Source organism: Nerophis ophidion, linkage group LG08 (assembly GCF_033978795.1).
Source record: "Nerophis ophidion isolate RoL-2023_Sa linkage group LG08, RoL_Noph_v1.0, whole genome shotgun sequence".
Taxonomy (NCBI): domain Eukaryota; kingdom Metazoa; phylum Chordata; class Actinopteri; order Syngnathiformes; family Syngnathidae; genus Nerophis; species Nerophis ophidion.
Window position 1 is genome coordinate 54,577,808 of NC_084618.1, and position 24,179 is coordinate 54,601,986.

A 24,179-nucleotide genomic window follows, 5' to 3' on the forward strand; every position below is an offset into this window, starting at 1 on the left:
ACTAAATGGGCCCTAGTGTGTGAATGTGAGTGTGAATGTTGTCTGTCTATCTGTGTTGGCCCTGCGATGAGATGGCGACTTGTCCAGGGTGTACCCCGCCTTCCGCCCGATTGTAGCTGAGATAGGCGCCAGCGCCCCCCGTGACCCCGAAAGGGAATAAGCGGTAGGAAATGGATGGATGGATTTTTTTGGAAGGCATTCATTTGTTTCATCCATCCATTTTCTACCGCTTATTCCCTTTTGGGGGCGCTGGCGCCTATCTCAGCTACAATCGGGCGGAAGGCGGGGTACACCCTGGACAAGTTGCCACCTCATCGCAGGGCCTACAAAGATAGACAGACAACATTCACACTCACATTCACACACTAGGGCCATTTTAGTGTTACCAATCAACCTATCCCCAGGTGCATGTCTTTGGAAGTGGGAGGAAGCCGGAGTTTCTATAAAAACACTTCTTGCGACATGTATTTTCTTGCGTCTGGATCATTCCAGACACACCATCGGAACCTTTGGCATGCTAGTAATAAGTTCTGTTGTTTGTATTGAGTTTCAATATAACCCTGAAAAGAAGGTACACATTATATTTGTGTGCTGCATGTTTCACAACATAACAAAACACTACAGATTGAAGCATATGATGCAATGGGTGTGCAGTAAATGAGTGTCTCCATGGTGACAGCCGGTATACGCATTTATATCGGCCAGGTTTGCACCACAATCCTAGACACGCTCACTAATAGTACACGCCATTTAGAACTTATTTGGATTTTATTACAACGGGGCCCTATTTGGACAAAAGTATTGGGACACCTGACCATTTTGAAATGGAACACTGTCCTTGTCCATTCATGCAGAACATTTGCGAGGGCAGGGAGAAGGTCACGTTCCTCCTAAAGGTGTTTGGATACAGTTCTTCCACACCAAACAGCTCAGGGAGCGATGTACACATTTAAGTCGTGTGTCAAAATCTCATCTTACTGTGCTTCTGTGGACTGCAATGCAGGGGGGCGTGGCGGAGGGCAGTTTGGGGCTTTAACGGCGGGCTTTTTAAACGGCATCTTTTTGAGGCCAGTAGGTTGAGCTGGGGGCATAATACCCGGGGGTGCCACAGGGGCCCGTGGCTTTGGCGGCTCCGGGGCTTTGGGTTTGCTGTCGAAAACCGTCATCGGCTCGTTAGCTTTGTTGGCTTTTCTCATACTGACGTTTCTCTTTGCTGCGGACGAGAGGCAGGAAGACACAAAACAACTGATTAGGGACCCACTATAACAACTATTGTGCTTGAAGTGTAGCGTCGTCCTGCATTATGCTTCTTCAGCTACATGCGAGGAGTTGGTGACTACATGAAGTAAAAGGAAGTCAGCGGTTAGAGGAAGTGTGTGATATGTTGGTAGAGTGAGACTTCCTGTTATCTTATTAATGAGCTGCGTACGTATCTGCTTTCTGTAGACGTGCACATTATGAGGAAAAGGCTGATGTGTACATGACAAAAGTGAAGGAAGAAAACTGCCAGATACATCAAATTTGTTTTAAATCCTACTCTGGACTCCAAAGTGTTGTAGTTGATTATATATTGCAAATAATCTTTTTGACTCACGTTTGTTTGGTGTGATCCCCACAACTGCTTTGGCAGAGCATGGCGGGGCCTCTGAAATATTCTCCAACTGGCTCAATTGTTTTTGGGCTTGGTCCCTGCTCGGTCCTTGGCTGGATCTCACAGTTCTAGGATGCAGCGTCGGGTTCTGGTTTGACGGCAGGGCGGGTGTTTCTATTTGGGCGGTTGCTGCCTCGGACGCGGGCCCGCTCCACGCCAAGCGCCTAGCAGAACCGGCTTTCACAGAGGAGACGCCCTCTTGAGAGGACATACTAAATGGAAAATGAGGTGATAGAACCTTCCGACATGAAGTCATGCCTGCTGGGTGATGTACAGCACCTGTTGGTCTTGGAGAGAGGGTGATGGTAGGAGGATGAGGAAGCTGTGGAGGCTGTGGAGGCACAGGACACTGTTCTGCTCAGCGGCGTGGGTTTGGAGATGGAGGACTGGACTAGAGGATCATCTTGGGCTTCTGGAAGCTCTGGGACCTCAAAGGACACCTCTAAATAAACATTTAGGACAATATTTGTAACTCCACTCCTGCAATACATTACAGTCTGTCATTGATTACTTCATGATACTCAACTCAATTGTTTTGGCGGCCACATTTCGGTGTATTTATTGTATAACAGGGGTGTCAAACTCATTTTAGATCGGGGGCCACATGGAGAAAAATCTACTCCCAACTGGGTCGGACTGGTAAAATCACAGCATGATAACTTAAAAATAAAGACAACTTCAGATTGTTTTCTTTGTTTGAAAATAGAATAAGCACGTTCTGAAATTTTACAAATCATAATGTTGTTGGGGTTTTTTCCACTTACATGTTGCGGTTTCTATCTTTGTTTATATTTTCTGAAAAATGATGTGATAATTTTCATCATTTAACTCATTAGTGTTAGTATTCAATTTATCAAGATAAAAAAAAAATATGAAAATCAAATTACAGGATGTTATTTATGTAGTTTGATCAGTTTCCTCGACTGATGTACTAACATCATGTGGTTTATTTTGTACATATGTAGCATCATCTACAAAGATATAAATAATTGCTATTGCGACATCCAGTGGACACATTTAGAACAGCTGTTTCTGTCGTTCAAAAATTTCATGTTCATTTTTATACTTGGCAAACTCATCCCGCGGGCTGGATAAAACCTGTTCGCGGGCCTGATCCGGCCCTCGGGCCGTACGTTTGACAGCCCTGTTTTACAGTTAGAGAGGCGCTTTATAGGACCTTCTGCAAAGAAGGTAGTCAAATATGTTGTGTTTTTTTAAGAAACAGGTACAAAAATGTTTTTAACTGAATGTGAATAGCTGAAATGATGAAAGAGAACACTACAAGTAACTAAGGAAGTTGAAAAAAAAAATGACTACTGACTGCATTAGAAGTAAACAAGCTACAGCCACACATATTTTCCTTAAATCGCATTACGAAAAAAACATGTAATTCCAAAAAAAAGAGGGCTTAAAGGGGTGCCTTGAGGAAACTCTCAGTTATGGAAATGACAAGTTTGGATTCAGTGTTCTGTTTGCTAGCAAGGTTAAAATGTCAATGCAAGGATCTGCCAATATGTTTACAGTGGTCCAAGTTAATCTATACAACAACATTGCAGTACATTTTAGAAATGTACTGCAAAAATATTTGTCTCCCAAATTTTGAAATCAACTCGGACCGCCAGTTAACTAGTCCTGCACTACAAGAACGGTAAGTTGTGAAACAGATTGTTTGTTTTAACCGACGCTGCAAGAAAAGTATCATTCAAATTTGATGTTATTCTGATCTTGTGGAATTATTTCTAATAATTAAGCACAACATTATTCCTAGACAGTTTGAGTTCAAGTTCATTTTTAGTAAGTGTTTTAAGGTGGAAATTAAAATGATAAAATAACAACAAAATATATAAGCGATATATATTTTTTTACATTCTAAAAAATATGCCACACCCTGATCTTATCGGACAATTTTGATGACCTTGGTTATTTCTAGCAAAACTTATTAGATGAAAAAATCATCTCTTCAAACGTTTTAGTGTCGTTTGGAATGGAGGATCAAAAGGGGGGACATTTTTGAATAAGTATTTAAATGTATCATTCATTAATTGATTAATAAATGGAATTAGATACATGTGGTTTTAAATGTGTCGATGTATTCAATGTAAGCATTTAATTAATCATTTGAATATGTAATCAACTGTTGAATGAATTTATTATTTTTTTCAGGATTTAATTATTAATTGATCAATTCATTAAATATTATTATTGTATTAATCTGTCAAACTCAGCCATCAAAGTAAGAGAGCGGAGCTAACAGATATCTTAGTCCAATGATTGCTTTGGTTTGAACCCTGGAACTTTAGAAGTCTTTCAAAACATGGTGGCTAAGGATGACACTCAAATGGGACAAAGTTACATGAATACATCTTTAAATAATTGCTTAAATGTGTCATTAAGTTATTGGAATTAAAATTAAGTACATAATTGTGTTATTAAATGTGTCATTTTTTTTTCTAATATGAGATACTTTTAATTATTTAATCATTGAATTCATTAATTCAATATCTAATTCAGTAGTTTATGATTTCACTATTTTGTAATTAAATTCATTATTTCATGACTTTGATGGCTTAGTTTGACGGATAGAATAATTGTATACATGAGGCTTCCACACAGGCTCATGAAATAATCACAAAAACTAATTAATTAAATATTTAAATTAAAAATGTATTGAATTGTGAAATAGTTAAATGATTAAATAATTGAAAATGTTTGTAATTGTTTAATTGTGAAATAAGTGATGAAATTGTGGGAAAAGTAGATAATTAATAAAATTTGAAAATAACTAAATGAATAGTTCGTTAAATCAAAATAATTGTATTTTACATTAAATTAAGTAATAACAAATGTATGTACTTATTTAGATTTATTTATTTATTTAATTATGTCATATTTGACCTGCCATAGTTCCCAGCTAAAAGTTGAACATAAAATAACATTTTGTCAACTAATAATATTTGGGCAAAATCTGTCCATGTTGAAAATAATTTATGACTTAACCCAGGGGTGTCAAACCCATTTTAGATCGGGGGCCACATGGAGAAAAATCTACTCAAAAGTGGGCCGGACTGGTAAAATCACGGCACGATAACTTAAAAATAAAGACAACTTGAGATAGATTTTTTGGTTTAAAAATAGAACAAGCGCATTCTTAAGATGTACAAATCATGATGTTGTTGGGTTTTTTTACCCTTACACGTCGCGGTTAATAGTATTCTATCTTTATTTGTCGACATCTATACTTTCTGAATAAATCATGTGATAATGTTCATCAGTCAACTCATTGGTGTTCATTTTCAATTAATCAAGATAAAAAAATAATATCATAATCAAATTACAGAATGTTATTTATGTAGTTTGCTTCTTTTCCTCGACTGGTGCACTAACAACATTTAGTTTAGTTTTTTTTTTAATGTGTAGCATCATCTACAAAGATACAAAGAATTGCTATTGCGACATCTAGTGGACACATTTAGAACAGCCGTTTCTTTTATTTAAAAATTTAGTCTCACTTTTATACTTAGCAAACTCATTCCACAGGCTGGATAAAACCTGTTCTCGGGCCTGATCCGGCCCACGGGCTGTACCTTTAATGCCTCTGGCTTAACTGTAATTCTTGTTTCTAAAAAGCTGTCATTAAAACTACAATAAAATAATGAACATATGATGAAATTAAAAAGTATAATAAAGTCTCCAGTCAGTAATCTGAGGGTGACATCTTATTCACAAAATACTGAATCCATTCAAATGTGAGGTTCATATACCTTCAGGGAAGAGCGTGGCGCTGTATTGAATAAGAGGCTCGATAACCGTCACCACCTGGACAGAGGAGGCGGACGCCATGTCCAGCTGGGGAATTTCCCTGAAGAGGACAGAAAAAAGTTAGGAACGTGTGGTTGAAGACGACTAAGAAATACCAGCTCTAGTCACCCCTCTGCTAGCGGTCGCAGCAGGTTGGGCCCCAGGACGATGGCGATGTTACTGGGCGTCATCTTGTTGGCAGACTGCTGCTCGGACAGCCGGGACAAGAACTGGACTAGATAACTGGTCAAAAGTTGTCCAGTTAGTTTGGCTAAGTCTTCATTGTTTACAAGTGTACAAAAATGTACTCGTCCGTGTGTCTTTTTGACTGTTTCTGATGACATGTACCTGAGGTTGTTGTAGTTTTCTGCCGGCAGTTTCTTCAGCAGCGCTCGGAACTTCTCCAGCTTCTCACTGACATCTTTTTCACTGTGGAAACATCAACTCTTAAATCCCGGAAACAGCTCCATGCTTGAGGTTCATGTGTAGTGTTCTTACGCACCCTGCTGCTTTAAACCAGTCGTCGTAGAGTTCAAAGGTCATTAGAGGTTCAGGAAGTTCTCGCAGGTAACACTTCAGTGCTCCTGTTGGGATCCAAAGAGAACATTGTTTGTCGTATCGAGTATAAATGGATGATGGTTGGTTAGAACCCAGCAGGCACAATACGTTAAAACAACATTGAGAAATTGTTGAATTAGGTCCTGACCTTGAGCAGCTCAGACCTAATGTTAAAACAACAGGCTTTTTGGCAACGCTTAATTTCACTTTTAAACCTTTTGTTGATCAACTTGTGAAGAAACTAAAACTTAAATTTTTTATTTCTTCCGTAATAAGAGATGGTTTCCTTTTGGTGTAAAAAAAAAAAAAAAAAAAAGCCACATTTTTATCTGTACCACATTATAGTCCATCCATCCATTTTCTACCGCTTATTCCCTTTGGGGTCGCGGGGGGCGCTGGTGCCTATCTCAGCTACAATCGGGCGGAAGGCGGTGTACACCCTGGACAAGTTGCCACCTCATTGCAGGGCCAACACAGATAGACAGACAACATTCACACTCACATTCACACACTAGGGCCAATTTAGTGTTGCCAATCAACCTATCCCCAGGTGCATGTCTTTGGAAGTGGGAGGAAGCCGAAGTACCCGGAGGGAACCCACGCATTCGCGGTGAGGACATGCAAACTCCACACAGAAAGATCCCGAGCCCGGGATTGAACCCAGGACTACTCAGGACCTTCGTGTTGTGAGGCAGACGCACTAACCCCTCTGCCACCGTGCTGGCCGCTAGATTATAGTGATCTTTTTTATATAAATGCTACTCATTCCTGATTTTAGATGGTGGGCTGTGTTTACCATGCTTCTTTGAGGTTCATCACAGACTGTAGAGCCGTAACACACCCCTGTGACTTGTACTCTCAGGTGGGAAGGCCTTCTCTGTCCATTAGGAGGCAGTGTCACTGGTACATTTTTATTTACAAAGCTCTTCTGGGACTATTGCCCGAATATATTTGTGCATTGATTTCACAGAGAAGGATTCTTATGCACTGAGAGCAAACGATCATCCGTCCCTTTTGCTGGCACTGAGCTGGGGAAAAAACATTTTGTCTATGCAGCTCCTTGTGCTTGCAACATGCTACAAAGGGACTGGAAGCTGACTGAATGTTTGTCCTTAAATGCTTTTAAATCTAAACTGAGAGCATTTGAAGGAGCCTCAGTTATCTGTAACTGTTTTACTTGATGTCTATCCTGTCATTTTAGTGTGTAATGTGAATGTGTTTTTGCCAGGACTCCCTTGAAAAAGAGGTTCCTAATCTCAATGGGATTTTTTCCTGGTTAAATAAAGGTTAAATTAATCAATAAAAAAAATCAATGTTGGGTTCTGACGTTGATTTGACCATTGCCATCCTCCCATCCATTTTCAACCGCTTATTCCCTTTGGGGTCGCGGGGGGCGCTTGTGCCTATCTCAGCTACAATAAAGTTAAAGTTTAAGTACCAATGACTGTCACACACATACTATATGTGGTGAAATTATTCTCTACATTTGACCCATCACCCTTGATCACCCCCTGGGAGATGAGGGGAGCAGTGGGCAGCAGCCGCACCCGGGAATCATTTATGGTGATTTAACACCCAATTCCAACCCTTAATGCTGAGTGCCAAGCAGGGAGGTAATGGATCCCATTTTTATAGTCTTTGGTACGACTCGACCGGGATTTGAATTCAGGGCAGACACTCTAACCACTAGGCCACTGAGTAGGTAATAGGCGGAAGGCGGGGTACACCCTGGACAAGCGGCCACCTCATCACAGGGCCAACACAGATAGACAGACAACATTCACACTCACATTAACACACAAGGGCCAATTTAGTGTTGCCAATCAACCTATCCCCAGGTGCATGTCTTTGGAAGTGGGAGGAAGCTGGAGTACCCGGAGGGAACCCACGCAGTCATGCGGAGAACATGCAAACTCCACACAGAATTTGGTCATTTCTCAGCCAATATTCTGCAACACAAATACAACTTTGAAACAAAATGCGTTTTGATGACGTGCATTCAATGTCAGGTTGTGACGTTGATTTGAACATTGAAATTTGGTCATTTCCAACCACCAACGTTGTCTCACTTTACAAACACAACTATTTTGTGACTTGTTTCAAAATTGGTTTTAAAGACATGTACGTATAATCAACATTGTATCAATGTCTTGCGGCTGCTGGGAAAGCTCTTTACCTACCAGCCACAGCGTGGGGATCCATTCTGAACTCGCTCTGGTCGACCACCCCATGATCCATACACGTCTTCAGCCTCTTCACCACAGAGGCAGCAGCCGCTAGCCGAAATAAACCCTGAGACGGCAGAGAAGGAGAAGAGGTGGAAGCAGGAAGGCATTTGGTCACTTGTCATACCTTTATTAGACACATAAAAACGTGATCCCACCTCTTCGCGCATTCCTGTTCTGAGAAGCATGTGAATACACTCTTGGATGGGGGCAGCGATCTCCCTGTTGCTTTCATGCAGATGAGAGGCTAGAGACTCCCCAAAAACCTTTTGTCGATAGAGGTTCCCTGGTGGCTCTGCACCACATCACATAATTCACATTCAAATACTGTATATCCATCCATTTTTTACCGCTTATTCCTTTTGGGGTCGCGGGGGGCGCTATTGCCTATCTCAGCTACAATCAGGCGCAAGGCGGTTTACATCCTGAACAAGTCGCCACCTCATCGCAGACAATCAAATCTCATTAATATTTTTTTGTCACCAAAATTATCGGTTGAATACGGAATCTATGTGGTATTTTACCTATAAATGACACGGCAAAGACTTTAAGACACTTTGTTATGAGTTAGTAAAAAAAAAAAACTTTTTTATTCTTTTTTAATAAGCTGATAAATATTTAACTTATCAAATGAATTATTATTAGAAGGTATTAAAGATCAAGAGATTGTCATTATTTCTTATTTCATAAAGAAGTATTCATAAAAACTATAATTACCTAAATCAATACTAAACTGTATATTTTATCATTTTTTTATTTTGTAAAAAATATTGATATTAAATTGATTCAATTAATATTAAAATACAACAGTTTTTATTTTTATATTTTTAAGTATTTTAACTAAATTAATTGCATGAATCAATATTAAAATCTATGAAAAGAAAATATTTTTAAAATTTTTTGTTTTGTAAAAAAAAAAAAAATTAATGTATAATAATTAAATTGATACTCAAGGTATAAAAAACATTTATTTCTTTTCATACCATAAAAGTTATTGACAATAAATGGGTAAAATTAATATTAAAAGTTATAAAAAAAACAATTATTTTCATAGTATATTTAATTTATTTAATCTAATAAATGTATTTAAACAAATATCCATCCATTTTCTACCGCTTATTCCCTTTGGGGTTGCGGGGGGCGCTGGCGCCTATCTCAGCTACAATCGGGCGGAGGGCAGAGTACACCCTGGACAAGTCGCCACCTCATCGCAGGGCCAACACAGATAGACAGACAACACTCACACTCATATTCAAACACTAGGCCCAATTTAGTGTTGCCAATCAACTTATCCCCAGGTGCATGTCTTTGGAAGTGGGAGGAAGCCGGAGTACCCGGAGGGAACCCACGCATTCACGGGGAAAACATGCAAACTCCACACAGAAAGATCCCGAGCATGGGTTTGAACCCAGGACTGCAGGACCTTCGTATTGTGAGGCAGACGCACTAACCCCTCTGCCACCATGAAGCCCAAAAATTAAATAAATAAAAAAATAAAAACTATATATATATATATATATATATATATATATATATATATATATATATATATATATATATATATATATATATTCAATTAAATTTACAAATACAGTGGGTCATTATTTATTATTAGAATCAGCATTTGACTTTTGTTTATTATCCCTATTGCTCTATTTTCTAATTGAGTTAAATAACATTTGTATGCCAATGCTAATATAGGCCAATATATGGCTTTCTTTATAGCTGTTTGACAGGAATAGTTTTTCTAAAGCTTACTCTGAAGACTTCTGGTGTCCCTCAGGGAGAGGATCGCCCACCTTACATTTTGAAAAGCTTTTATGTGGATCGTGCCCGGGTTGACACTTTCGTTAAAAGGATCCAAAAGGAATGTTCATAAAAATTTCATTAATCAGAAATATATTTTTCTTTACTTTTAACTATTGGCATCTTTGAACAACTTCAGATCTATCTATTGATAAAAAACGTTCTATTACATGGCTTTTTTTTATGTTTCATGGCCTTTTCGTCAACATAACTGTTTTTTTATGATAGGAAAATACAAAATATGCAATATTTAGAAAAACAAGTTGCCCAGTGGAATATTTGAGGTTGGGTAATTGCAGCCTTGAATAGGTCAATTATTTTTGACAACATCAATTGTGATACAGTAGACAAGTAGACCACAAAATATTATATTTACAGTGCCTACTGAGCTAGGAAGAGACAGGAAGCAGGCAGGATTTGGTTGAGTGTGTTGAGTTCATATATCAACCATGTTACATATAACTTCACAAGATCAGTGGTTAAATGGCAATTAAACTCATCAAAGCTCTGAAAATTATACTCATGGCTTTCCGGTGCCATGTGGTGGTTAAGAGGCACAATTAGACCAAAACAATATTTTCTTGTGTTTCCATCTGCAAGAATGAGAATCATTTGGTTTACATGGAAAAAGCAGAGTAATATAGCAGGGAGTCAATGGGGCTGAAAGTGGTCTTGAGAGAAAGTGTGTATACTTTGTCTTTTTCTAACAATATTGCAATTAAAGACACTATACAATTATATATAAAAGGTTCTGACTCCTGTAACCTTCGAACTGAACAGTCATTTCACATAAGGAACACATGTAATGTTTTGGGCTCCTTAGGTGCACAAAGTTTAAACATATCTTATCTAATTTTTTATCGATTGTTTGAAAGGCATAAAGAAATCACAAGCACTGACCTTTGTGGCTGTGATTCTCTTTGAGTTCGCATATATTTCTATCCAGGAATTCGTGTGAATGTTTGTGGTATTCCGCTTGCAGCTCCAAAAGCTACAGTTGAGAGAACACAAAGTTCAATAACATACATGCATAGATCCCACTGTGGTCCCGATTTCTACAAAACAGGCAATGTCCATTTAAGGATTCCAACCTACGCGAATGAAGTAGCTGGCGTAGTCCTCTTCTTTGGTTGCAAAGTGATACAGATCTGCTGAATACTGATTCTGCAAAGAAAAAAGCGACAAATATGTGAAAGGTGCAACCCCAAATTAGAGAGGAAGGCGTCCTTTTGAAAAATGAACACCGGTGCCTTGATGGTCTCCAACTTCCTCCAAGCTTCTTCTTCTTCCTCCTTGAGTCCATCCTGCTTTGCCTGTGGACCGGTGCTACCCTGGCTCCTGAGAGTGGTGAAAATAAGCAAAAATAATTGGCAAACATGCTGCAAAAATATGGGTTCAAACTTTAGAACGAGGAAATGAAACCTGAGTCGTGCATTATTCCAATCTGTGTTGAGCTTTGCAAAGTGCTTCTTGTTTTTGAGGATCTCTGGTAGTTCATCCTTGAGGACGAACAAGATGAGAGATCGGTCAAATATATTTATCAAATATGGCTAAAATGACAAAAACATCTCTGTAATCACCTCACTAAGTTTATTCAACGGTTCCAACACTTGCTTCTCCATGTTCATCTCATAGTCTGCGAGCAGGGTGGCTAACTTCTTCTCCATAAAGCAACACATCTCCAGCACCCTCCTACCCCCCCCACACACACACACACACACATGATTAAACCACTTAAGTTAAATCCAAACTAAAATTCAAAGTTTTAATTCCTCTTTAAGTAGGTAATGATCAAACTACACCGATGACATCTATTAATAACCACAATTTATGATAAAAGGGGTTCTTAACCTTTTTGACCCACTCAAATAATGACACTTAATTAAGTAGAGTTCATAGGTCTTCTATTTGTGCGAGACACAGCCTCGTCCAATGCAAGCTAACACTTCATACTTAGTATACCAAGGTTCGACTTGCTAAAATGTATGATATATATATGGACACTGAATTACTCATCTTATTCTTGATTTTAATTGTATTCAATAATTATATCTAACCTACCTACAGTTTATAACCTTATCAAATTCTATGTAAGCATGTGTTGATCACAAAGATTATTTATTTAACACAGACACCTTAGATCAGGCTGAATAGAAAAATAAATACCAACCAAATATATTGCATAGGTAAGGACCGATTAAAAATATGTTTCAATGCAATTATGTTGTGTTAAAAGAATTAAACTAAATTGATAACGAATTTGTTTCTTGGATAAATTGTCAATAAAATTAAAATCCAAATGACTCCACTTTAGTTTTATTTTTTGGGCTTGAGAGAAGGGGAATTGCACTTTTTTTTTTTGCCTATTATTCACAATCATCATGAGAGACAAGGACACACATGTAGGAGTATTTTAGGGTCCTAAAGATGATTAAAAAATCGCTTGGAAGATGTGGCTTATGGAAGTCAGCTTTGTGGCCTTAAAGGCCCTCTAAAACAACTTCCAAACCCTCCATCAACATTTTGTATGCACTCTTTCAGTCTACATATAATGTAGTAACAGACACGTTCTTACCAATATGTAACATGTATAACATTTACCATATTTTGATCATTTTATGCATCACCAGAACTTGTAGAAGGTTTGTTGAACCAAATACCACAATTTCTGTTTTATTTTTTTTCAAATACACAAAATTGTGACCCTAACCATTCCTGTGCATCATGCATATGCAGAGTATGGTCACCCTCTTTGGCACTTTAAACTTTTTTTAGTCCCATGGCTATTCTTGTGAGTAAGCAATGCATTTCTTACAAAATGCACGCACGGTTAATCATCAGCAGAGTTTGATACAACACAAGGATGGGACTACTTTCCTAATGCAGGGTTTTCTAAACCTTTTTGACATCAGGGACCAACTTTTCCACTAATTAGGGAGCACTGAAATAACAATCTTACTCTTGATTTTATTTGTATTCATTATTTGTATCCAAAGTAATTACAGTTAAACATGATTGACCTTGTCAAATGATATGAAACAATGTGTTGATCACAAAGATTAGTATTTATTTAACACATAAACCTTACGCTAAGGTCATGCTGATTAGAAATAGTAACCAAACATACAGCATAACAAAAGACTCATAAAGAACTGGCCAAAAAATGATGTACAAATATAATAACAAATATGTTTCTTAACTATTCTGTCAATAAAAATAAAAGTGCAAACACAAATACAGCTTCACCACTAAAAAAATGTACTGCCGGGTCTCAGGTGGTTATTGTACCAAACGTACCAAAATTGCGCGTCTACTCGCTCGCTATTGTCGGAGCACACGCCGCCTTTTACGGAAACTCCCGTTGGACAGCGCAAACACAAAACTGCACGGCTCTATGGTGTTGTTCTGCTTTTGTACACAGCTCCACCTTGGCTGAGGTCTGCGCTCTGCAAAGAGTCTTTTTGATGTAGAAGTGAAAACGTGGGGGGCCGTCACACTGAGTCAGGGGGATATCACATGGGGGCGCGAAGACAGCACAGGGGGAAGTGAAGTGCTCACCTGATGGGAGACTCTGCATCAAAGTCTTTGAAGCTTTCCGCCATGCTGATTGACAGCAGCATCAGAGGAAGCTTCTTCTGCAAGGACACACACTTTCTGTTTAGAGTGCATGCACAGTTGTTCCATCGTGGCCGACGTACCATCCGTTTTTCAGCATCCAGTCCTGTCTGACTCTGCATGCAGCCCAGCAGCTTCTTGTGGAGCATATGTGCTGCTCTCTTGGCTGGTTCCACCCGCTGCTCCACCTGAAATTAAAGACATATAAACCCTTGTATTAATGGAGTTCTGGTCCTATTAGGCTACAAGTGACTGGTACTCTCACTGTTTAATCACGGTAACGAAAGCAGAAGAAAACATTTTGTCTTTTCTCACCACAACCAGGTCTTCATGTAGAAGCTCGCTGACATCATGTGACCTGCAGATGTCAACAATGGCTTAGTAGGTGGATTATTGCGTGATAATAAAGTACCTCTAAGAACTGGCTACATTACCAAGTACGAGTAAAAGTAAAAAAACAAACATAGAAAAAAGTAACATTTGAACAGTATAACACCTCACCCATATCAATATAAAAGTAATGAAAATAATCCATCCATCCATCGATTTCCTACCGCTTGTCCCTTTCGGGGTCGCGGGGCGTGCTGGAGCCTATCTCAGCTGCATTCGGGCGGAAGGTGGCGTACACCATGGACAAGGGCCAACACACATAGACAGACAACATTCACACTCACATTTACACACCAGGGCCAATTTAGTGTTGCCAATCATAATAATAATTAGCTTTATTGTCTCCGAGGAGAAATTTGTCTTGGGCATCAAGACAACGTTTTCATGTCCAACGGCTTGCTACTTGGGGGCCCAGCCGGGGTCGTTTCTCCTCATGAACAGCATCTAGCTGCCTCTCTCGGCTGCCTCCAATGCAGTTTTGATGGCTATACCCAGGCTTTGGCTTCAGACTCCCAGGTCTACAAGAAATTTGGTGGTAGATCTCGCCACAAAGCCTGTGCAGCCCACCTCCACTGGGCGGACCTCAGTTTTCCATCCATGATGTTGTGCTTCAGCGGGTAGCTCACTATTGCGTAGGTGTTTTCGCTTGTAAGCCTCATCCACTGAGTCCTCTCAAGGTACTGTGAGTTCGATGATGAAAACTTTTTTTTGTGAAGGGGACCAGAGCACTATGTCCGGTCTCATGGTGGTCATGGCAATCTCCAGAGGAAACTCAAGCTGCCGGCCAAGATGAACCAACATCCTCCAGTCGCGGGCCAAGCGTAGCTGGCCTCGCTCAGGTGGTATGGAACTGCTCCTTACTACTACCTTAGCCGCTTTGCGGACAAAGGTAATGGCCTGATAGTGGTTGGCTACTGGTGGTGGTAGGGAGTTGGTGGAAACTCATTTATCCTCCATGGTGAGCGTAAGGGTCTTTAGGACTTAATTGTGACGCCATGTGTAATATCTGTGGGTTAGACTTGTTTTGCTACCTGTGAGAATGTGCTTGAGGGTGGCTGGCATGGAACAAAGGACACACACCGGGTCTTCGCCAATCCACTCGTGAAGATTTACTGGTGTTAGAAGGATGTCATATGTAGCTCTGATGACAAAGCTCAACTGCCTTGCTTCCATGACCCACATGTCCTTCCAGCTGATCTTCTACTGACCCTGTTTGCCCAGAGAGATTGCCTTGGCCCATCTTGCAGCCTCCTCCTGGCGGCGTACTTCGTCCACCCCCGTCTTCCTCCGTTCTGGTGCTGTGGCCTTGTGCCAAGCTGGGTGGGTAGCTGTCAGCCCAAAGCCTCCTCCTCCTTGCTAGACATAACCCACAATGTCAGCATGTCTGAGGGCTGCTGTTGCTTCTTCCACTGCTTTGGCTGGTCTCCATTTGCGCCCTGTCGCCAAGGTCGGTGCATTTTTGCTCACTACTAAGTCTCTGGATTCATTCAGTGTTATCTGGAGTCTTGTTTTTGCCCACTTTAACTCCTCTGTGAGATTGGTGAGTGGCAGCTTGAGGATGCCATCTCCGTAGAGGCCTATGGTGGTAAGGCATCGTGGAACTCCGAGCCATTTTTTGATGTAGCCTGTGACTCCTCTTTCCAACTTCTCCATGATTGAGATTGGAACCTCGTAAACTGCGAGGGGGCACAGTATCCTGGGAAGGAGTCCAAACCGCAGGCACCAGGCCTGTTTACAGAACAGTTGTCATTCACTTCAATTTCACTATGAATTTTACCATGAATTGATTAACGTGCATTCCGACTTAAACAAGTTGAAAAACTTATTGGGGTGTTACCATTTAGTGGTCAATTGTACGGAATATGTACTGAACTGTGCAATCTACTAATAAAAGTTTCAATCAATCAATCAATCACTGAATCTCGCTCAAAAATGAATATCTTTATATGAATTATTTCACTGGAAAATATATCGAAATATATATCGAATATAGAGTTTAAGTAAAAATATATCGAGATATACTTTTTCATCCATATCGCCCAGCCCTAGTAACAGTTTTATTTCATGGATTAAGAAGCTCTTTTATTAATCTCTTGAGGCCTCGATCAGGACAAATAATATTCCATCAGAACATTTCTGCCTCTCTTGCTCTATACGACAAGGTTGTGCTCTGAGGCATTTACTTTTTGCTCTTGCCATTGAGCCTCTGTCAATAGCGTTTTGAACTAATCTGCTTATTATGGACCTTTTAAAACACAATGTGCAGGTGAAAGTCTCTCTCCGCAGATTACCTTCTATATGAGATCCATCCATCTTCAACCGCTTATCCGGAATCGGGTCGCCAGGACAACAGCTCCAGCAGAGACCCCCAGATTTCCCTCTCCAGAGCAACATTAGCAACTTCCTCCTAGGGAATCCCGAAGCGTTCCCAGGCCAGAGAGGAGAAGTAATGCGCCATCTGGTCCTAGGCCTGCCGTAGGGTCTCCTCCCAGTGGGATGTGCAACAAAGACCTCCCGAGGGAGATGCTCGTGAGGCATCCGCACGAGATGCCTGAACCACCTAAGCTGGTTCCTTTCAAAATGAAGGAGCAGCGGCTCTACTCCAAGTCTCTCTCGGGTGACTGAACTTCTCACCCTTTCTCTAAGGGAGATGCCAGTCACCCTTCTGAGGAAACTAATTTCGGCCGCTTGCATCCGTGATCTTATTCTTTCGGTCATGACCCACACTTCATGACCATATGTGAGAGTAGGAATGGAGATAGCTAGGTAGATCGAGAGCTTTGCCTTCTAGCTCTGCTCTCGTTTCGTCACAACAGTGCGCCAGAGAGACTGCAATACTGCCTCAGCTGCTCCAAATCTCCGGCTCATCTCCTTCTCCATCTTTCCCTCACTCGTGAACAAGACCCCAAGATACTTAAAGGCCTACTGACCCCCACTACTACCCACCACGCATTCTGATAGTTTATATATCAATGATGAAATATTAACATTGCAACACATGCCAATACGGCCTTTTTAGTTTACTAAATTACAATTTTAAATTTCCCGGGAGTTTCGTCTTGAAAACGTTGTGTAATGATGACGTGTACGCAAGACGTCATGGGTTTTAATGAAATATGAGCGCTGCACACACACACAGCTAAAAGTCGTCTGCTTTAACGGCATAATTACACAGTATTTTGGAGATCTGTGTTGCTGAATCTTTTGCAATTTGTTCAATTAATTTTGGAGGAGTCACAATAGAAAGATGGAGTTGGGAAGCTTTAGCCTTTAGCCACACAAACACACGGTGATTCCTTGTTTAAAATTCCTGGAGGTGAAACTATACTATGGATCACAGCGCGGTCAGGCAAACATGAAGCACGACGGAATGTCAACCAGCAGGTTTCGGTTAGAAAATTGTGGTAAAAAGTCGCTTCTTACCGGAGAAAAGCTGAGCTTGTGCCATCCATAAAGCTGCCGTCGACTCCCCTGAGACATTGTCGTCAAGACACCCATGGACGTACGCCTCCGACTATCAGGTACTATTTAACTCACTAAAACACTAGCAACACAATAGAAAGATAAGGGATTTCCCAGAATTATCCTAGTAAATGTGTCTAAAAACATCGGAATCTGTCCCAATGCAATCGCGTTTTGTTTTTTTTACTTATTTTTTTAAACCAGTTTTTTTTTCTAGTCCGTCGCTATCAATATCCTCAAACACAAATCTTTCATCCTCGCTCAAATTAAAGGGGAAATTCTCGTTTTCTCGGTCCGAATAGCACTTTTTGTTGGTGGCTCCCATTAAAAATAATGTGAGGATGTGAGGAGCCCCCACACGTGTGACGTCATCGTCTGCGACTTCCTGTAGAGGCAGGGCATTTCTCTTAGCACCGAAAGTTGCGAACTTTGACGTGGATGTTCTCTACTAAATCCTTTCAGCAAAAATATGGCAATATCGCGATATGATCAAGTATGACACATAAAATGGAACTGCTATCCCCGTTTAAATAAGAAAATCTCATTTCAGTAGGCCTTTAAACTCCTCCACCTGGGACAGAGTCTCGTCCTCTACCTGGACAGTACAAACCATCGGTTTCCTGCTGATAACCATGGCCTCAGATTTGAAGATGCTGAACCTCATTCTAGTCGCTGAACACTCGGCTGCGACCCGATCCAGTGAGAGCTGAAGGTCACGAACCGAAGGTGCCATCAGGACCACATCATCTGCAAACAGCAGTGACGTAACCTTTAGCCCCCCGCGACGTATACCCTCTCCGCCATGGTCAGGACTCTGCCTAGAAATCCCGTCCATAAAAATCACCAACAGGATAGGTGACATAGTGCAGCCCTAGCGGAGACAAACCCCCACTGGAAACGGATCCGACTTACATGCAAGCACCCGGACACAACTTTCGCTTTGGTTGTACAGAGATTGGATGGACATCAGCAGGGTTCCCCTCACCCCGTAGTCCCTCAGCACCTCCCACATGTAGACTAGATAGGCATACTCCCAGGCCTTCTCCAGGATTCCCACAAGAGTAAAGAGCTGGTCAGCTGTTCCATGACCAGGAGGGAATCCACATTGCTCCTCTTGAATCCGAGGTTCGACTATCGGCCAGACCCTCCTTTCCAGTACCTTGGCATAAACTTTCCCAGGGAGGCTGAGTCGTGTGATACTCATGTAGTTAGCACACATCTTCTGCTCCCCCTTTTTGAAAAGGGGAACCACCGCCCCAGTCTGCCATTCCCTCGGCACTGTCGCAGACTTCCACGCAATGTTGAAAGGCGTATCAACTATGACAGCCCCTCAACACCCAGAGCCTTCAGCATTTCTGGACGGATCTTCAATCAATCAATCAATCAATAAATGTATATTTATATAGCCCCAAATCACAAATGTCTCAAAGGACTGCACAAATCATTCCGACTACAACATCCTCGGAAGAACACAAAAAAGGGCAAGGAAAACTCACACCCAGTGGGCAGGGAGAATTCACATCCAGTGGGACGCCAGTGACAATTCTGACTATGAGAAACCTTGGAGAGGACCTCAGATGTGGGCAACCCTCCCCCCCTCTAGGGGACCGAAAGCAATGGATGTCGAGCGGGTCTAACATGATACTGTGAAAGTTCAATCCATAGTGGCTCCAACACAGCCACGAGAGTTCAGTTCAAGCGGATCCAAGACAGCAGCGAGAGTCCCGTCCACAGGAGACCATCTCAAGCGGAGGCAGATCAGCAGCGTAGAGATGTCCCCAACCGATACAGGCGAGCGGTCCATCCTGGGTCCCGACGAGCGGTCCATCCTGGGTCTCGACTCTGGACAGCCAGTACTTCATCCATGGTCATCGGACCGGACCCCCTCCACAACGGAGGGGGGGACATAGGAGAAAGAAAAGAAGCGGCAGATCAACTGGTCTAAAAAGGAGGTCTATTTAAAGGCCAGAGTATACAGATGAGTTTTAAGGTGAGACTTAAATGCTTCTACTTAAATGCTTCTTGTCAACCTCCGGAGCTTTGCCACTGTGGAGTTGTCTAACTACCTCAGTAGCTTCACTCCGAGAGATTGACGTCGATCCCCCACCATCCTCAGGCTCTGTGCCTGTCAGGGAGGGTGTGTATGTTGTAGTTGGGTTCAGGAGTTCCTCAAAGTGCCTTTTCCAAAGCCCTACGACTTCCTCACTTGAAGTCAGCAGAGTCCCATTCTTCCTGTACACAGCTTGGATGGTTCCCTGCTTCCCCCTCCTGAGGTGCCGTATGGTCTTCCGGAACAGCTTTGGTGCCGCCCGATAGTCCTTCTCCAGGGATTGATTGATTGATTGAAACTTTTATTATTAGATTGCACAGTTCAGTACGTATTCCGTACAATTGACCACTAAATGGTAACACCCCAATAAGTTTTTCAACTTGTTTAAGTCTGGGTCCACATAAATCAATTCACGGAGAAGGACTATATGACATCCTCTCTCTGAAACCTAATAATCAGGTTGGAAATTTAGGCGTAATAATAGACTCAGACTTGAACTTTAACAGCCACACTTAGTCAATAACATAAGCAGGTATTTTCTACCTAAACTACATCGCCAAAATCAAAAGAGTAATGTATAAATCAGACTTAGAAAGACTAATCCCTGCCTTTGTCTCCAACAGGTTACACTACTGCAATGGCCTTCTCACTGGGCTCTCTAAACGAGTTGTAAAGTGCTGCAGTACATCCGGAATGCTGCTGCTCGAGTCTTGACTAGAATCAGGAAATATGACCATATTAGTCCGGAGCTTAGGTCACAGCACTGGCTTTTTGTTGCTCAGAGAACACGACAGCTTTGCTTGTGTACACGTTTTTTCATGGTCCTGCACCAAAGCACGTTAGAACCATAAGAACCAACGTCAGGAAGTGGCCACACGGGGAGGCTGTATTTCAATTTTCCATCCATCCATTTTCTACCGCTTATTCCCTTTATGCTGCTAAAATCTGAAACAATCATTCAGAAGGTGTGGAAACCAGCCTCAACTTTGGCAACGTTAGAAATCCAGGTAGGCAAAACGTTTTTATTAGTGCATAGGACAACTCAAAGTACTATCTACACCAGGGGTCTCAGACACGCGGCCCACGGGCCAATTGCGGCCCGCGAGACGTTATTTTGCGGCCCCCACCTTAATATCAATCATCAATCAATGATTACTTATATAGCCCTAAATCACTAGTGTCTCAAAGGGCTGCACAAACCACAACACAAACCACTACGACATCCTCGGTAGGCCCACATAAGGGCAAGGAAAACTCACACCCAGTGGGACGTCGGTGACAATGATGACTATGAGAACCATGAAAGTTTAATGTTAGTGCGGCCCGCAAGTTTTATATGAATGGCGCTTGACAGTGTTGTGTTATTTGGGTCCAAAATGGCTTTTTCAACGTTCTGGGTTGCCTACCCCTGCGTTAGTGGAAAAGCGGCAAATGACTAAAAGCGACAGAGACGTTGCCATGGAGATGAGGGTTTTCTTATGTGCCTGGCTGCAGTCACACCGCGACACCTGTCCGTCAATAATAACAGTCCCCGATAACCTGGACCAATTCAAACCGTTATTTTTTTTATTGTTTAATTTTCATTGCCTCACACGATGAACACTACATATATTTCTATATGACGCCGGATAACACTCCGGGAGCCGTCACCTTTTTGTGCTCGCTATCCCGGTACTTTCCGGTACTATTATCCGCCGATCGTCGTGTTGCTGTAGGGAGGAAAAGCGGAACGACATACATTGCGGAAATAACAATATTCTCCAAACATGTCTTTTTTTTAAAGCTTGCAGTGAAGAGAAAGGTTAGTGATGAGCAAAGACAATTCCAGGAAAAGTGTGAAATGCAATATTTCTATGTTGAGCACAAGGGTACCCCGACGTGTGTTATTTGCACAGAGAAAGTGCACAAGGAATACAATTTGAAACGTCATTATACAACTAGACATGCTGAGGAGTATGCAACATTTTTTTGAAGAAATCTTTTCTTGCGGCCCAGCCTCACCCAGACTCTGCACCCAGGGGCCCCCTGGTAAATTGAGTTTGAGACCCCTGATCTACACAATTTGCTTTTAATCAAATTAATGACTATTTGTATGTTTTTATCCATCCAGGCATAATTGAATGCATCTGTAAAACACTTCAAATTATCTTGCTTACAAATTGCGTTCTATAAATAATCTTGCCTTGCCTATCATACTGCATCAAACCTTGCAGGACTTGCTTGTGCAGTTCAACAATCCTGCCATGTACTTTGCCCTCAGGAGGTCATGACTGTGTGGATGTCTAGCAGATAATGACACAAATTAGTGCATAATTTCCTGTGATGAGGTGGCGACTTGTCCAGGGTGTACCCCGCCTTCCGCCCGATTGTAGCTGAGATAGGCGCCAGCGCCCCCCGCGACCCCGAAAGGGAATAAGCGGTAGAAAATGGATGGATGGATAGTGCATAATTTGTCAATGGTCATAAAGCTGATGAACAACTTGTTTGAGGTAATTGTTCAATTCTATATATTTTTTTTGTTGCTTCTTTCCTTTTGATGAGCATACTCTACTGGAATCCACCCGTGCAACATACTAATACGGATGTTCAGGAGTCTATGTGGCGTGTGAAACGTCAACAGTTTGGAGCTTTGGCCACTTCCTTTTTTCAATGTCATTATTGAGAACCATTGACTAATAGTAACTATAAACTGAAATATGAAAAAACAACCAAAATAGTGATGCCCCATCAAAGTTTTGTATCGCTGTGCAATGTTTTGTAAGGATACGCGTACGTAGCATCCGGAAAGTATTTACAGCGCTTCACTTTTTCCACATTTTGTTACTTTCCCACATTTTGTTACTTACCCAGATTCCAAAATTAAATAAATCATTTTTGTCTTCAAATGTGTACATGTTATACCCATAATGATAATGTGAAAAATAAATTGTATTAATTTGCAAATGTATTAAAAGAGAAAAATAAAAACCACATGCGTAGATGGAAACTAATCTGATGGAGCTTGAGCGGTTCTGCAAAGAGGAATGGGCGAAACTGCCCAAAGATAAGTGTGCCAAGCTTGTGGCTTCGTATTCAAAAAGTCTTTAGGTTATAATTGCTACCAAAGGTGCATCAACAAAGTATTGAGCAATGGCTGTGCATACTTTAAACATGTTTAATACATTTTCAAAACGTAATAAAAACTTTTTACATTGTCATTATGGAGTATTGTCTGTAGAATTTTGAGGGCACAAATTAATTTATTCCATTTTGGAATAAGGCTCTTACATAAAATTTGGAAAAAGTGAAGTGCTGTGAATACTTTCTGGATGCACTGTCTAGAACTTTACCCCAAAAAGATGCCCTCATAATGTAATAATGCCTGTTGTTCAAAGTGACTGGCTTTGCGTGCCAGTGTGGTTTGTGTTTTGCAGATGCACACTGCACCGGTGTACAACCTCAAATTCAGAGGCAGAAACAGTGACACATGCTTCATGCAGTTTAAAGAATAGACAGAGTGATCGTTATAGGCCGCTGTCACCACGCAGGAACAATAATTCATCAATTAATGTCATTGTAAATGTGTATTGCTCAGGTGTGTTTTGCACTAAAGGACTATTTTTTTCTGAAATTTGTAATACAGAAAAACAGTGTCCGTCCACCGCTGGATTTCAGTAAGATATTGTGCGTAATGTTATACAAAAGTACAGTGCACCTGAGATTATTCCCAGCATACACTTTTGAATTTAAATGAATGTTTAAGTACAAAAAACAGAACAGTATGATGAAGGTGGAAACTTACTTTGCAGAAGATCCAAGCTGCTTAAAAATGCTCAGGGACTGTCGGAGCATTTTGGCTGTTTTAGCAATAACTGACCCACTTGGTGAGTCCCCTCCCCCAGCAAAGGTCTAGCACGTTACTACAGAAAACAGATTTTTTTTTTTGTTTGGATTTTACCGTTTCGCTTTAGATTTCAGACGCGCACTCTCAAGCTCTAAAACAGCTAATGAGGAAGTTGCACACATGCAATTGTTAGCGGGAAGAGATGTTTTTTTTTTCTTCTGCTTTGACTGACAGAGTTCCACTCCCCCACTACTGACAATCACAAACTGTTACCTTCAGCGTAGTTTTTCTTTCATAGTAAACATATATACAACCTGAATTCACTTGAGGCCTTGATTTTTGTACAGGTAGAATTTTCATAAAATGGTGCAGGTGCACTTAATGGTCTACCCCAGGGGTCCCCAAACTAACCGCCAGCGTCCAAAATCCGGCCCACTATAAATCCCAAGTTAATTTTTTTTAATCTGTCCTTTCTAAACCAACCCCTGGTCTATCCAGTATGCATGTGTGCAAAGTTAATAAAATATATTACAAGGAGTTGCTAACAATCAAAATAAACTAAGTGCCAGTTTTAAAATTAGACAAATGTGTAATCTGTGTATTCAAAATACTAGAACCACTGACAGATGAATCCTCATCTTTATGAATTTATAAAAAGGTTTATTTTCAAAGCCGTCACGTTGTAGTATCTCAAAGTTTTAATGTCGCTTTTTTTGGTCAATGTTTTATTTTACCAACTTGTTGGTTACTATTTTGAGTAAACAACCTGTGGTTGATATTTTCTTTTAAGTTATCACAACT

The 24,179-nt window shown here is 41.0% G+C and overlaps 1 protein-coding gene across 1 annotated transcript; it reads right to left on the reverse strand.

Moving 5' to 3' along the window:
• Window positions 1-563: 563 nt before the first annotated feature.
• Window positions 564-23,566, reverse strand: sh3bp1 (SH3-domain binding protein 1). The gene is made up of 18 exons (XM_061908943.1): window positions 23,337-23,566; window positions 13,969-14,011; window positions 13,737-13,841; window positions 13,597-13,673; window positions 11,619-11,730; window positions 11,461-11,537; window positions 11,289-11,376; window positions 11,134-11,202; window positions 10,939-11,029; window positions 8,391-8,527; window positions 8,188-8,299; window positions 5,952-6,033; window positions 5,798-5,878; window positions 5,579-5,692; window positions 5,413-5,510; window positions 1,931-2,093; window positions 1,595-1,863; window positions 564-1,213 (listed from the first exon to the last, which is right to left on the reverse strand). The coding sequence occupies exons 1-18, from the start codon at window positions 23,384-23,386 to the stop codon at window positions 975-977; spliced, it is 2,007 nt and encodes a 668-aa protein (XP_061764927.1). The 5' UTR covers window positions 23,387-23,566; the 3' UTR covers window positions 564-974.
• Between the last annotated feature and the right edge of the window lie 613 nt (window positions 23,567-24,179).